The 17,102-nt window shown below is 45.1% G+C and overlaps 1 protein-coding gene across 2 annotated transcripts in view; it reads right to left on the bottom strand.

The window, feature by feature from the left end:
* LOC146809527 (immunoglobulin superfamily member 1-like) overlaps positions 1–17,102 on the bottom strand; it is an 828,174-nt gene that overhangs the window by 133,731 nt on the left and 677,341 nt on the right. For both annotated transcript variants that reach the window (XM_085616355.1, XM_085616357.1), the window contains one exon: positions 8,310–8,600. In XM_085616355.1, coding sequence (XP_085472481.1) covers positions 8,310–8,600 — 291 coding nt within the window. The remainder of the gene's footprint in view (positions 1–8,309; positions 8,601–17,102) is intronic.

The following is a 17,102-nucleotide window of genomic DNA, read 5'->3' as shown; positions in this document are numbered from 1 at the left end:
ATCCGGTCCAGGGGCTTTACTTAATGGCAGGCCCTTAATAACCTGAGCCACATCTTCCACCGTCAATGGGAGGTCCATGTATTCTCTATGATTGTTGTTGAACCAGACCAGTGCTAGTGAGTCGAGGAAGGACCGCAACTCCTTCGTGCATGTCCCTTGAGAAGTGGTATATAAACGGGAATAGAACGTGGAGAATTCATTGGAGACCTTCGCTTGGACTCTGACCATGTCACCCTGCGGGTTTCGTATCTCATGAACGAATGTGGCCAACCTGGATGGTTTAATCATTCCAGCAAAACTGTGGCCTGGCCGGTCCCCTTCGCCATACCTACGTGCCTCAGCATATTTCCCCAAGAACTTTGTTTCGCGGTGAGCCTCTTCGGCATATTCTAACAGCGTCACCTTCAATTTTTGTGCAGCTTGGGGTTCATTTGTAGAGTAGAATGTTTCTTCAATTTTTTTTATCTGGGTCTCTAGAGAGGAGAGCGTGTCCCGAATTGCCTTTAGCACTCCCGCTTGCCTAGCGATACACTGGCCCCTAATTACCACTTTAAAGGCCTCCCAAAGTGAGGCCTCAGAGGACACAGACCCCGTATTGTTGGCAAAATAGTCAGTAATGTCTTCTCTAATTTCTTCTTTAAATGCTTCTTCGAGCAGGGCATGTGGCAGGAGGATCACGCCCGGGGGAGTGATCCTGGGAGCGCCAACCTTAGTAAACATGGGGCGTGACCTGACAGCGAGCGCGGTAGGTGCAGGATCTCAGTGGTACAAACATCCACATCCCTGGACACTAACCAGAAGTCCAATCGGGACCATGCACTATGATGAACAGATATACATGTACCCTCCCGCACTAGGGGATGTCTGCTACGCCATATATCCACTAGATTCCCATCCGTGATACTAGACTGAAGGCGGGCACTTGCACCTGGGTGTAAGGAGCGGGAAGCACCCTTCCTGTTCGAGTCATCGTCTAGTATTGCATTGAAACCCCCACCCCACAGCATGGTATCAGAACCAGTCCTCCAGATTTTAGACCAAATGTCGAGGAAGAAATCCGGGGAATCGACATTTGGGCCATATACTGCTACCACCACCAGGGAAACACCTCCCAACACCCCACAGATAAGGACATACCTCCCCTCGGGATCTTTGTGTATCTCCCCCTTACGCCAATCCACCCCTCGTCTGACCAGCACTGCCACCCCTCGGGCATAGTTGGAGTAAATAGAGGAGTACACATGACTCCACCTATGATGCTTCAACCTCTGAGACGGTGTAGTGTTTAAATGTGTCTCCTGTAAAAGACAGATACCAATGTTATGCCTGGATAGGTACGTATGTACAAGCCTAGATAGTGTTGCAGCGTGGACGTATCTACATCTTGCCATACAATGTGGAGGAGGCAGCAAAGGTGCAGTAAACTCAAAGCATATGTTGTGTACCTGGACTGACAGCTCGCAATCACACTGGCCGCAAACAAATAAGCAATCCCCACCTCAAATAGACTGGCTGTAAACAATAGAACACCCACCACCCACTCCAACCCCCCAATCAGGTTGCAGATTACCCACCCCAAACTTTAAATTCAAAAAAACACAAATCAAAAAAGGGAAACTCCCCATGAGGGCGATGTGACACCGGCGTGCGTCCCTGTTTGCACAAGGTGGCTGGGAGTATTACAGAGAGACAGGCAGTTAAGAAGTTAAAACATAAGTCATATAATTACTCTCAGGCGGCGGGCCCCAAGACACCCCATATCCATGGAGGGGCTAATACAGAGGAAATATGCTTAGTTAGATAATTGTATTCAATTACAGCTCACCCCAGTGCAGCATAGCGGTACAGTGAGCAAAGGTGAGGCAATAGGTTAGTCATTGTCACTAAGGTGACCTTCTCGGGTACCCTCAGCAGCGCCATTGACTTTGACTTTTTTCCCACCGACATGTTTAACGAACTTCAAGGTGGATTTCGCATCAGTGAAGTAATAAGCAGTACCATTGTGTGAAACCTTCAACTTGGCAGGATAAAGCAGGGAGTATGGGATCTGTGCCTGCAGAAGAATACACTTGGCTGGGAGGAATCCCCGACGTGCAACCTGCACTGCTGTGGTGAAGTCGGGATAAAATGAGATGGCGTTGCCTTTATGGGAGATTTGGCCTCTGTCTCTAGCCAAACGCAAAATAAGATCTCTGTCCTGATAATTTAGCAGTTTTGCCAGGATTGGTTGAGGTGTTGCACCAACCGGGGGTTTCGGCCCTAGTGACATGTGCGCTCTCTCCACCACAAACACTGACTATAGATGAGGATCGAAGAGTTCATGGGGTAGGTCTGTCACAAAGGTCTCCATTTTGGAAATGGCGGTGGTTTCTGGAATACCCGTAATACGGAGGTTGTTCCTTCTAGACCGGGCCTCCAAATCGTCATTCTTGGCCCTGATGATGCCCAGCAGCTTATCCATGTGTAACAATTGCTCTTTAGTGTCCACCTGGAATCCATGAAACTCCATTTGCCGATTCTCAAGGACATCCAGACTTGTCTCATGTGTCGCCACTTGTGTCTTGACAGAGTCTAATTGTGCAGTTAGTGTGTCTAACTTGGTGTCTATGTTACGCAAGCTGGAACTCATTTCCAGCACGAGGTCTACAACTCTTCCCCGCGGTCTTCCATCTGTTGCTCATGCGAACCCTCCCCTTGAGCATCCGAGTCAGGCTGTTTATGCCTCGTGGAGCGTTTAGTTTCAAAGTTCAGTTTGGGCTGCTTGGCGTCTTGCTTGCCCATTTTAACAGCAGCTAAGTGCTGTTCCACGACAAAGCGCCGTATACACACGAATGGAACTTGCACAACGGCCCACAGCTGGACACGAGTTGACTAGATAGACTCCGGACACCAGGCCTCACCGGCCATCAATCCGGCACCACACTCCACAACGTCTGTCCGGATCCACCAAGAGGAGGGCAAAAGAAGCACCACCGCCGGAACCGGCTCGGGCCCAGCACCTCCGTAACCAGCAGATGTACAATGCAATAGAGGCAGCGTTGAGGGCAAGGATATAATCATCTTGGAGGCACAATTCACCTAAGGCGTCATCTCACGCCAGCGTGTCAGGACCTTCTTACCTCGCTTGCTATGCGCACTCCCACTCTGTGATATGGCAACGCTGCAGTCACCGTGGAATGAACGATAATGTTGTGTGTGCCTCGCAGGCTTAAGCAGTTTCAGGTGCTCCCAAGTCTCAGCCTCTAGTGTCGATACGCATAAAAACGGCGGGCGAGTCCAATTGTGGGGGTAGGGAGCCCACAGGTCCTCTGTACCAGCGGCGAGCACACCACGAGAGATTCACTCCCCTCCGATACACACCCTGCAGCGCTGCACTCAGCAGCCGGTCCCCAACGTCTCCTCAAATAGTGGTAGATGTAGCATGATTCAATCTCTCCGAACGTCCAGCCTCCTCACAGCTCCAGCCACTGATATCTAACCCACAAGATGGCGGATGCGGCCCAGGGGATAAGGCACCCTGGATTGCTATGAGCGCAGCCTCGCCGCCCCGAGGCGTTTCTTAGCTCACCGCCACAGTGCAGGCTCTGCCTCAGCTGCCCATCCGCTGAAAAATGGCAGAGAAGGAAACCTCCGCCACGCAGCCAGCTACGGGTCCCGGGCCTGCCCGCAGCCACAGGCTCGATTTTCAGGGTGACCCGGCTGCGGCGAGAGGGAAGGACCAGCAAGTCGTCCGCGGTGGAAGGGATTGTCACGCGACTCAGCCGGAAAGCACGACCGGTTCGCGGGAACACCAGCAACAGGGTCCAGTGCCGATCCGCCGTCTGATTAGTGGTGATAGACACCGCAGCAGCTCTCTGTTTGCAGGATTTTTCAAGGATTTTGTCCCGGCTGGCGGAGCTCACTCACAGAGTGGCCATTTCGCAGCACGGCAAGCCACGCCCCTTGGTTATGAGGGTTGGGAGAAAAATACATTGCTCTACACAGATGACCTAATGGTGTACAACTCGGACCTTTCGGCTGCCCTCACAGTTATTTCTTAGATTACTTCAGGGTTTGGCAAAGTGTCAGCATATGAAGTTAATGCGGGGAAAAACAGAGGTAATGGGTTGGAATCTTGAAGAGCATAGCCCGTTAATTAAAAAGAAAATGATATCTTTGATTGAATTTTGAAATCACAGGAGTTAACCTGGACACCATTGTAAGGGAATGTACTTGGATAATGCAGGGATAGGCACACCTCCCTTTAACAATCTTTGGGAAGGTGAATCTGGTAAAATTGGCAATTTTTCCAAAAATCACCTATTTGTTTAATACAGTTCTCTGGCACTTTGAAAAATCTCGGATTGATAGATTCCAGCAGGCTAATAACGCATTCATTTAGGCATTTAAGGGCGTAAGAATCTCATGGAACAAACTACGGTGAAAAAGGGAGAAGCAGGACTTATCCCTCCGAGACAGTCAATACTATGAATGGGCCTTTCAGCTGACATACTCTGGAATGCTGCTAAACTCCCCAGACTGTTCAGATTTGGGTGTCCTGTTTAATGTTATGCTGAAGAGAGCTGAAGTAGGTATAGACCATTTTTTATTTAAGTTTGGAGATTCGAAGTACTTCAGGAAGGTTAAACTGAAAGTAAACAAGCCTTGGCAAACATTTGGTCTAGAATTAGACGGTTGACAAGCTTAGGCTATTATTCGAACTTGCCTCCTATTTGGGACTCTCCAGAGACACTGGAATGTCTAAAAGACAAGCTAGCTACCCCTATAATAGAGGCAGGTGTCAGCCGCGGTCGGTAGTAGGAGTAGCTGCAGGGCGGTGACGTGGGGAGGGGGAGGGGTAGGGTGGGGGGTAGTAAACTATGGATTACGGAGGTTTACAGGTAAATTAACATATAAATTAATAAAACAAATTTTGTTGCGTGCACTGCATCCCCAAATGCAATGCAGTGCACGCAACGAAATTCGTTTTATTAATTTATATGTTAACTTACCTGTAAACCTCTGTAATCCATAGTTTACTACCCCCCACCCTTCCCCTCCCCCTCCCCACGTCACCGCCCTGCAGCTACTCCTACTGCCGACCGCGGCTGGCAGGTGTTTGCTGTTGGGGTGAACTAGCTCAGATTGGCGTACTCCTACCCTGGGTTGAGATGAACCAAAAGATGGGGGGGGGGTAACTGTAAAAATTTAAATACTTTCAACTGAAAAGTTGGGAGCAAAGCAAAGTCTCAGATCCCCTTTGGGCAGCGGAAATTATCTGGAGGATTTGCTGGTGGTAAAATCCCCTTGAAGCAAGGAAGTAGAATGTGGTACTGGGCACTTCAACAGGCTGCCGATGGAGAGTTCACTCTGGCTGAGGATCTCTGGGACGAGTAATTGCCCAGGGAGCAGTTGCAACACATGTGGCAAGTATAATGCACACACTATACTCAACTGTTGAGCCTGCCTGGTTAAGGAGAAACCACATTTTCTCACTCCATAGGGCCTACATAACTCCGGAAAAGCTATCTAAGATGGTGAGGGACGGTTCAGTCAAATGCATGAAATGTGAATTAGAAAAGGCATCGGACAGTCATATGTTTCAACAGTGACCAGCCATTCTCGGAGGAAATGAGTAAGACCATCTCATGCATGCTTGGTGTCCAGGTCAAGGTAAGCCTCTCATTGATTCTTTTTGGAGTGGAGGAGGCTATTACAGGCCCTGCTACACATCTTCTGTTTTATTCAATGATACTTGCGAGAAGGGAGATTTGCCGTAAGTGGGTAGGAGACATCCCTCCTCAGTATGTAAAGTGGCTGGACTCTTTGCACAATGTGTCTAAAATGGATTTAATGGAGAACACTGAAAGCAAAAAAAAGACGCTTTAGAGTTTTCTATTGAGATGGTTGAGGGACGAGTTGGGGATATAAGCTATGGTATGTCTGCTTGCCCAATGATTACACCTATGAAAATCTCTCTAAGCTGCGATGGTCTAACCTCTTCATTTCCTTTATTTGCAGCTGTCGGTTATCCGGACAAAGCTGAGAAGGGCTTATGGAGTCCTCAGACAGGCTTATCAGCCTGCTTAAGGATACCTTAGCTGATGAAGTGCAGAGACAGAAACAGTGGCTGTGAAGATTAGTTTAGCTAAACAAGGACATGGATGGGTTGAGGAACAAATCCAGAGGAACCCAGACTTATTATTCTAAAGTTAGAGTATTTCCTATTGTTTTGGTTACTTTTATAAGAACCACTATACATATTGTGTGCACTAGGATATGTTTATGATTTTTTTTAAATCATCATAGTATATTCCTAGTGTAAATTCTTCAGTTTATCTAGTCATGGTGAAAGTAGGTTTGGAGTCAACTAAAGACAACACTTCTGTGAGTCTCACAGGACCAGTTATTGCCTACTATGCACCTTCCTCATGTAATGCTCAGTGGGTTATATGGGCCACATTATACTTGGTCCTCTGTCTCCTGTTGGTACATTGACCAAATTCTTTGTTGGTAGAGGGTCTACAAAGCCCTTTATCAGGATGTATTCTGGAAACAAAATCCAGTAAACCTATCAGTATGTTGTTTATAAATGTGCTTCTATGTTCACAAACTTTACCCTGTACAGCAGTTTGCTGTATTTCAACTAGCTTTGAGCTGCAATAATACTACATACATTCTATTCAAACTACTTGGCACATTGCAAAGTCTGTTCTTTAATATGCATGCTTGTTCACTTATCCTGTGTTGTTAGTGAACATGCAAACGTGTTTACTGGAAATGCAAATGCTAACCTGAAGATTAATTATAAAAAAAGTTACTCACATCAACAACATGCCTACGTCACCCGACCAACTAATTCTTCAGCCAAACTCACATGCAAACAGAAGAAAAATATAAAGACCATAGAAACAGCTTCTTGTTGCCCAACAGATCTTAGGCTTTGTCATTTTTTTTTAGAAACCCTACTGCTCAGCTTGCTATATGCACATTTGCACACTCAGCAACCAACAAATTACAGAGTATATCTGACTGTCACCTTTGGCACAACCATCTTAGACTGACACATTGAGCACTGGCATCCATATGCCTGATCGGTGACATGATAAGCAGCAGATATGTTGAAGATTTTGTTTTGTTTGCTTAACTTTGTATTTCTAATCTTTTATTTGATTATGACAAAAGCAAATCGAGGTTTAGCATTTTAGATGCAAGAATGCATTTTACGTTAAAATATATACCACAAAAACCCAAGTGCTGCAAGCAATAGCTGCTTGCATTCTCACTATTTACATTTTGACCCAAGCACTCACAGTAAAATTTAGCTGCGAATGGTACGTAATTGTGCAACTGTGGGTGCTCCAATAATTTCAGTAATTTTGCATAACAAGAGTAATGTGAAAGTATGTGAGATTAGAACTGCTTAGGGGAAACTTTGCCTTGGTCTAGCATAGATACATATATCTACATGTTCACTCAAAAATACTTATAGTTCTTTACTCAAAAGGTAAAATATTGTCTTTTATGAAAGGCCCTAGATATGACCTTAAACATTTAGGGCCAGATTTACATCTTGGCAGAGGGAACTACTCAGTCACAAACGTGACGGATATTCATTCCACCGTAATACGATCCCATTATATCCTATGTGATTTTTTAATACAGGGACGGACGATCTGTCACATCTGTGATGGACTATTCACTGCACTGAGATCTAAATCAGCCCTTAATTTGAAAGACTCCATGATTACGATGCAAAGCCTAAAGCCTAATAAGCCTGAAAATATCCACATACGATGACGATCACAAACCATAAGCCTGCTGTCAGTGCACTGCTCACAATCTTACATGAGATGTTGCAAACAATGTCTCATGAAATTCCATTAAACATTGCAGAAAAAATGTAAATCGCTTTTGTTCTCCGGTTGATAGTTCATATGTTTTTCTGTAGTATTAAGAGTAATATTTTTGTATACATGGCAATAGTCTGCCAATGTTCACAAACTAACATATTTTTTAAACGTCATTTACTCACCTTTTTAACACTGTTACGTATGGAACATTTATCAAGCCTATCAAATTGTATCCTTGCGGTCATTGGCATAGTTACTGAAAATTGTTGGAGATTTATGACTAGAAATAAATGATTCATAAAACGTACCTGAAGTGTGCAAGTGGTTCTTGGAGAGGGAAACTTCACAGACTTCGCATAAGCCTCTTTATATGAAAAGAGTCAGACACAAATCAAGGGCCTACTAATGTAATGGCGTTTGCTTTTTTCCCCCTGTGAGTTTTCTCCGTCTTTAAACATAAAATGTTACACAGCTCACCTTTCCCGATCTGTATGGGGTCACTGAGCGGCGACTCCTCGGATTCTCCGGACTCCTGGATCTCATAGGAGCACCTGTACTCAGTGCCATCTCCAGCATTCACGCCACTGATGGGAAAAGTCACGCTCTGGCTCCCAGGAGAAGGAGAGCGATCAGTTAGACGTGCTGTCTTTCCATCTTTATACAGGAAAAATCTTCTCACTGTCTTGTCTTGGGGTGCTGAGCAAGTGATTGCGTAATCTCCTTCTACGCTCCCCGCCGGCTCATAGGAGATGGACGGCTTGGACAGATCTGAAAGAGGCAATGAGGAATATTTTGTTGAATGGCATTGTGAGACATCAGAGTTTACATTTATCAACATTTGTTACAAGCGCTGATCGCACAGGTTGCTGAATACCTAATTTTGTTTTTCAACTCGTGCCTATTTCTTTCAGCACTCTACACGTCCTTTCTCCTTATCTCACACATGCAGATTCTTGTCATTCCCTGGTCACTGTTTTCCTATGTTTCTTTTAGTCATTCTTTCTCCCGTTTCTTCCTTTCTCTCTCTTGCTTTGGCCAAAGTCCGATGAAGGCAAGTAAATCTTGTTGTCCAAAACTGAATGCCAGTGCCCACCACCGGCACACACCAGAACAAATTAAGCACGTCTTATTGCAATTGGAGATGACTTCTTTAGCACAAAGCAGGCTACGTGTAGCCACTGGAGACAGCCCTCATATGCAGGCTGCTCTCTGTGTGTTTTAAACCTAAGTGTATTAGCAGCCTCAGTAGGTCAGGTCTTATACAGATGGGCTACTGTTTATGAACAGCAAGTTCCTCACTCTAAAACTGCTTGAGTGGAATAAGAGACATTAATGTTTTGGACACATGCCCTTACCTTAGGGTGAGAAATGGCATGGCGACAAACTAGCCCTCTTTACTGGGTGAAACTGAGGAATGACTCTCACTGACTCCTATGATTTGGACCTCTGAGCAGAGGGGTTGGTATTATCCAGATTGCACGGAGTATACAAAGATTTAACAGTGTCACCTGGTAATAATGCCCTTAGTTAAAGGGGAACTGGATTTGCGGTACTGGTGCAGTATGAGATCTGAAAGTTTTGTTGAGCTTAAATTAAAACTATGGGCCCGGTTATGATGATGGCGGAAGGGGGACCACCATTGCTTTTCGGAGGTCCTCCTGCCCACTTCCTTGGTGGTCCGACTGCCTCTCCAGGATGTGATCGGGAACACGGATTCTAGACTGGCACCACCGCTGACATTTCTGCTACCGGGGCAGAGGCGGCCCATGGAGGATGCCCTGTGCAGCTCACCCCTAGCCCAATTTACGCCCTGTCTTTCCGCCGACCTGTTCCTGGCAAAGACACCACCATGCGAGAGTCGGTGAAAAAAGGCAAGTAATGAGCTGAAGTAATGACTCGAGGGCGCATGTGCCCATGTGGAATGCAGCAGGTGCTCATGTAGTACCTTTGGGTTGGGTGTGCGCAATGTTTCACTTGCACAACAGAAGGCAAAGAAACAGTGCGCACGACTGGCTGAAAGCACCGCAGTATGGCCAGCAATGGCTTCCGGCTCAATTCCAGACCTTAAGTAGGCTGCCGCCATGGCTCCACCACCCACACACTTCCAGCCCCATGGGAGACTCGTAATATGGCAGTCGGGATGCCGCCTGCTTGGTGGCGTTCTTTGGGCCTCCGCCGCGGTAAGACCACCTAAGTTGTAATCAGGCCCCATATCTGTAAACTATAGACTCCAGCTTCTCCACTTTAAAATTATGAATAGATTGTACTCCTTTCCGACATTCCTACATAAAATTGAGCCCCCTATTTGAATGGCAGTGGTGCAGGTCACTGGTGAATCACAGAGACTCAAGTGGATTCCACTCCGCAAACTTTGCTGCTGGGATATGTCAAGCCCCTCCCTACATCAGTGCATTGACTGATGACTGTGCTGACATTGCTTGGCAAGTACAGAGTCCTTCTAGCATTGATCAGAGGTCTTCCTCCCTGAGCGAAAGCCTGACTGAGAGATGATGCATATAGTGCAGAGACAGCCAAGGCGCAAGCTGGGTTGCAGGCACCCCAGACATGGCCAAATGTTATTTCGGAGTCACTTAGAAATGACCTGGATGGGATTGCTGACAGTAATGGTACAGCATGAGAGGGGTGTGAGAATGAACGCAACATTAACAAGGGTTGAATCGGATTGCTTCCTACCAGGAGCATGTTGGACATCAATAGATTTATGTAGGGGCAGGGTCTTGCAAAAACGAGCACATAATGTATATAGAATGACTAAACCTGTATCTTTTTGTTTGCTAGTGTATACATATCTGTTGTGCAATGACATGATATGCTCCTTGTATTGCACACCAACTACACATACTAACTTACCCCTGCCTGTATTTAAGTCTTTTGTTCTGTGTCAACGAAAAATAATAGAAGGATTTAAAAACAAAAACTATAAAATAACATTAAGTAGATGGATATTTGTTGCAAAAAGATATCAGAATCATTTTAATACAAGTCGAATTTAAAAGAACGCGGCAGCTCAGGATGTATAGAAACATGCAGGGAAATTGCATCTTTTCTATAAATACCCAAATCATGCAATAAGTAAACACGTTGCATAAATATCTCCTTTATGCTCATCACTGTTCACGAAGAAAAACAAAGCAGAAGAAGAAAAAATTGGTTTCTTTGCATTATTCAAGTGCAGTTTAATTGTGGTTGGTGGCCTGCCTTTCACACTGGATGCTGGCTTGAGCAGCAGACATTGTGACGTAAGAACTTAAATCTAATAAGTTATTACGTCCCGGTTGTAGGTATATATATATATATATATATATATATATATATATATATATAGATATATATATGTATATATATATATGTATATATATATATATATATATAAATCACCTACTGGCAGTCGCCAGTAGGTAGTTATAGTTAGGACCCATTATCCATAGGAAATCTGCAACATTCTATTTGGAATAACTTTGGCGCCGGTTGACGAATCTTCGCGAAATTTTCAAAACTGGTGGGGCGCTCCGGTCCGCTCCTATCCTGAAAGTCTCGGGGTAATTCGTCAAGCGGGGGCCGAGAAAAAAGAGGGGTCCCAAAACGTGTTTTCCCCATGCAATTTTCCATAGGAACCTTTAATTGCAGCGGCAGCCCGAACTGCTGAACGGAATTACTCCAAATTTGGCAAAGAGGTAGCCCTTGGGTCACACTCGTGCCTTTTGGTTAAATGGTGTAAATCCATTCAGTAGTTGCTGAGAAAATCAAAAGTAAAATCATAGATATATATATATGGATTCGGAAGATCCGCGCACCCTATGCGCACCCAGCGCGCACCCTCCCGATCACGAGCTGCATGCTAATTGGCTGTCAACTTGCTGTAAACACTCCAAACCAGGAAGTCTTGGCAGCCATTTTGTGCCTCGGCAGAAGCAAGGCTCAAGAAATCAGTGGATCAAGTGTGCAAAACGTATAAAGGGTGCATGGTAGAAATACCTTGACCCTCTAGACCTGCTTAGGGGGTCCCACAAGAACCCCCAGGGCCCAAAAAATTATTATTATTATTTTTTTTTAAACGCCAAAATGCGCACTGTGTGCGCGGATTCTGTCGTAAAAACAAAAACAAAGTGCGGACTCCCGTGCTTCTTTAATAATTAGCCCCTGGAGGGCCAAATCCCGGGGGCAAAAATATTAAATTTGATGGGGGACCCAGAGGGGCCCTCCAGCCCCGGAGACCGCCACCCCCCAGGGCTACAAAATAAATGGGTGGGGGGCTCAAAGGCCTCCCCCAGCCCCAGGGACCGCTACCCCCCCGGGGCTTTAAAAACAAATGGGTGGGGGGCTCAAAGGCCCCCCCAAGCCCCGGGGACCACCACCCTGGGGCTTTTTATATTGTGGGAGGGGGGCCACGTGGCCCCCCTCCTGGAGCAGTCCATGCCCCTGGGGACCGCCACCCCCCAAGGCCGACTCCTGCAGTGTCTCAGGGTGCCCACCCCCGAGACACTGCTGTTTGCTATGGAAGGGCGTGAGCCAAGGCTCCTGCCTGTTCATAGCAAACTTGGTTTGGATTTTGAAAGAGAGAGCAGGAAACCTGCTCTCCCTTTAAAAATGCAAACCATATTACTTTTCCACACGGGGAGCTGCATGTTAGCAGCTCCCCGTGTGGAAAAGCAATGCTGGCTCCTGAAGGACGTGGGGCGCCGTCTGGGACCATGGGGGCATTGGGGCTCCCCCCACGGTCCCCAATGTTGTATATAGGCCCCGGGGGATGGGGTCCCCGGGGAGAATAGAAATTAGTGATAGGTGCTATTTTTTTTATGGGCAAATTAGGAGTCGCACACCCAGCACGGCGCTCAGCGTGGCCCCCTGGTGTGCATGCACTGGGTGCGCGATTCATACGCGTTGCCTGCACGACTTCTAATGCGTTGGGTGCACGACTCCTCTCGCATTGGGTGCGCGACTCCAAAAATAAAATGGAAAAAAAATATATATATTATAAATATATTTAAAAAAATATGTAAATAAAAGAAACCAATATTAGAGTTTCAATATTTTTAAAAACATTTTTTTCAATTTGTATTAAAAATATGTAATGTAATTTAAAAAATAAAATATGTAAAAATAAATAGTGTAAAAAATGTAGAAAAACTATCAAAAAACTAAATATAACAATTAATATATTTAAAAATTATCATTTAAAACACCTTTGAAATTCACTGAAAAAACCATAGATTCAGGGGCGTTATAGTTAGGAATTAGCATTTAAAAAAACTTTGAAATTCACTGAAAAAACCATAGGTTTGAGGCATGTTATAGTTAGAAATTAGCATTTAAAAAACCTTAGAAATTCAATGAAAAAACCATAGGTTTTAGGGAAAGTTATAGCTAGTTAGACATTTCACTCGTACAAAACTAGTGAAATTCCCCCGTTATAGTTAGTTCAGCTAACTATAACTCGCACCCCCGCAAAGCACTGCTGATGACGTCACATATTACATCACTCATGACATGGTCAGTGGCATCACTCATGACATCACTGATGACATCTCAAATGACATCACTGATGACATCATCCATGTGATAAATTGATGCATCTTCTCACACCCTAATATAACTTTTGATACACCCACTCTAAATTACAGACAGCCATTCTCAAAACCAATGACACTCCAACACCAATAACTACATACCCACTCACTGATTCTTAGGTCCACACACACATCCACTCACTCACCCGTACAATCACTCATACTTACGGTCACTCAGTACAGGACTATCATATGCACTCATACATCTATATAGACACTCACACACCGCCACTCATCCATAGATGTACTCACACACCTAGTCCATCATGCAAATAATTAATCACACTCCCATTTACTCACCTATATAGTTATACACACACCAGATCACTTACTCATACAAATACTAGCACATTCTTACGCTCTTATACAATCACTGATACAAGCACACACTTATCCATACAGCTACTCTCATAATCGCACACTCTCACTTATAGCGATTTATATACTCAAACACACATATAAACTGCCTTTCACATATGTAGTTACTCACACATGTATTACTGAGATATGCATTCACTCACTAAGACACCCATATACACACTCACCCACCCCTACCGTCCATCACAGATGCACTCTTGAAACCATGCACCCAGTGAATCACCCACTCACACATCTATGTACAGAGTCACACACACCCCACCCACACAAACACTCAGGCACCGATACAGATAGTCAGACAACCAATCAATAACTCATATAGACACTCATGTAGCTATTCACAAACCCATGCAGCCGCTTACACACCAACAGACAGACGGATACAGACATTCACACAGTTTAGTGAGTAACCCATGCATTCAGCAAGAAACGTTTAATCACTCACTTATAGAGTCAGTCACGCACATACTAAATCAACCATTCAGACACTTAAACACCCACTCATTCTTCAATACGCCTTTCCCTATATATATTAAACATATTTCAACTTTACAGAAACACACACTCACTGGATGATGTCATCAGTGATGTCATTTGAGATGTCATTAGGCCTGGGCCAAAATTCCGTTCCGTTCGCGGAAATTGCGATATTTTGACATTTTCGCGTTCCGCGGAAAGCGCGAAAATGTCAAAATTTCCGCATTCCGCAGCTTAGCGATAATTTTTTTCTTACTCGCGCTGTAAAACAATACATTCTCGCGCGCGCGCGATCGCCTTACCTGAATCCCTGCGTTCTCCGACAAGTTTTCTTGACCCGGTCGCGAGATGTTGGATTTTGGTAGCCATTTTGCGCTGTCTCGCGAGAGTTCGCGGCCGCATTCAAGTCATTTTTCACGCGATCACGTCATTTGTCGCGCGATCACGTCTTTCTTCTCGCGATCATGCACCGCGCGAGTATGAGAAGATTGAGATCTCGAACATGTCATTCTACATCGCGAGCCAGAGAATGAGGACGCGGGCACATGAAATCGAACGCGAACAGGAGAAAGAGACCGCGAACACGTCATATCCAACGCGACAGGGACAAAGAAGAGAACGCGATCATATCGTTTTCGACACGCCGGCGGAAGTAATGGGAAGCTCGAGAACTCAACAACGTAAAATTTACAATTTGGAGAGGAATATCGGCTCTAGCAGCATGAAACCATCTGCAAATACTGATTTTGGATGAAAAGAACTCCTTACATTCACATTTGGCTTTCCTTTTTTGTGCAAGGAGTCATTTTTTTACAAGGTGGAGAGAGGGAGGAAGTGACACAGATTCTCCAACTTCCTGTTCCTGTCCAGCAGGCTCTCCCAGTGCTTTGTCCATCTCCTGCTCATTCTGCCTTTGGATTTGGAGCTGGAAAGATCACTCTTTTTGTCTGCTGCATCATTGCAATTGGATTTCAGGATTTTTGGAATAGGATATTTTACAAGTAAGTGGTTGTTGTGTTTGATTGTGGGCATTGCAGTTGTTGTGTAACTACAATTTATTTTTGATAATTAATTATCATCATTCCTTTTTTTTTTTTAATTTTGTGGGTTGTAGTAGTAGGCCCGAGCTAGCCATGGGCATGGCCTCATGGGTGTGTGTGTGCATGATGAAGCAACTGTTCCTTTTGTTTTTTGAATATATTTCATTTTCAATCACATTTAGGGCATGGATGGCATTGGATTGAGTTGGGGAAGTGTGTTTTTTGGGGTGGCCTTGCTGATGTTGTTGGGCCTGGCCATGTGGCTGGTGGCCATTTTGAGGCCTAGGCCTGCAAGCTTGCCTGGCCTTGTCTGCCAACAGGCCTGCTTTCATCCACTGCTACCAGAGCAGGTAGCCACAGCTTTAGTAATCTACTGTTTTCTGTGTGCTCTGTTGAATTTAGACATCATTTAGGGCATGGATGGCATTGGATTGAGTTGGGGAAGTGTGTTTTTTGGGGTGGCCTTGCTGATGTTGTTGGGCCTGGACATGTGGCTTGTGGAAATATGGATTTTTCTGGTCAGTTATGTCCCCTATCTTGGACCCCAACGGTTCTATGTGCATGTTACAAGTACATGTATATTCCCTCCAGTTCCAGTTATGAAGACGCAAATACATGTGCGTCCACCGTTAACATGTCCTCTGTCAGATCCGCCATGAATAGGCCGGATATTCCATTCCTAAGTACGAAAGGCCACCGGCTTTATATGGTTCACTTATGCCATTTTTACAGTCCAGGCAAGTAGGCCCTGATTCTGTCATCAAAACTCTTCTTGCCTTCTGCCTCTGAAAGCTCCAGTCTGAGCCTGCATCTGTGACCATGAACTTTGTCTCATTCTCTGCGCGGCTCACGAAGCCTGACATCAGCCTATTCTCTGCCAAGAACTGTATTTCACCTTCGAGTTATCTGCTTCCCCCTCAGCCAATGCATTCCTGCCTAGTAGTTTAAGTAAACATTCTTCCAGCTACCGAGCAAAGGGCCCGGCTTCTCTGTCTTTATGCAAGTAATTCATAGTCCTGTTACTATGGAAGATTCCTGCCCTCGCATTTAGTGTAGACACTTAGACGCTTGTACACGCACGCACAGTCAGTATAGAATAGATTCTGTCCGAGAGTCCTTCTTTTGTGGATAACATAGTTCTTTAAACATAGGATGTTAGATATGATTTGGGATTAGGTTGACTTGACCCCCCAGACTTTTCGTCTCCACATGTAGAGCTAAATGTCAAGTCCCCTTCACCCCCTAGTTGCACGTCAAATCACACGTCATGCTGCTGCGCGCGCATCTATGCCAAGTATTATCTTATAGATCCACCTATATATGACATCATAACCAATTATGTTCCTTTTTACTCCTTATTACACCCATTTTCGGTTACGCATATGAATCGTCATTTTCCTTATCAATTGTTACGCCTACTGCATTCGCTTCATTGTAATGTATGTACTATAAAAGTCATTTCTTGTCAATAAAGTATGTACTTCACTTCCTGAACCTCCGTGGTGATGGAACTTGGAGCAACCGATTATAATCGATCATTGGAATAAAGCCCATTCCGAACCTCTAATACCACGGATTCTGCCTCTCATTTTACTGAGCTATTTTATTATGTTTCTGTATCAAATTAAGTCCCGGTAAAGGAAATTATTTACCATATGAATGGCGCCCGAACAGGGACACTTTCTCATCTCACGCGCCGGCGGTGAGTTGCAGGCCCGGTCTCCTGCCACAGCTGGACGGACAATAACGCGTACCAGCAGGATTTCCTGTATCTCCCTCCGGTCAAG

The sequence above is a fragment of the Triturus cristatus genome, chromosome 7 (assembly GCF_964204655.1).
Source record: "Triturus cristatus chromosome 7, aTriCri1.1, whole genome shotgun sequence".
Taxonomy (NCBI): domain Eukaryota; kingdom Metazoa; phylum Chordata; class Amphibia; order Caudata; family Salamandridae; genus Triturus; species Triturus cristatus.
The sequence above is the reverse complement of the archived record's forward strand: the minus strand, read 5'-3'. Positions and strand labels throughout refer to the sequence as shown.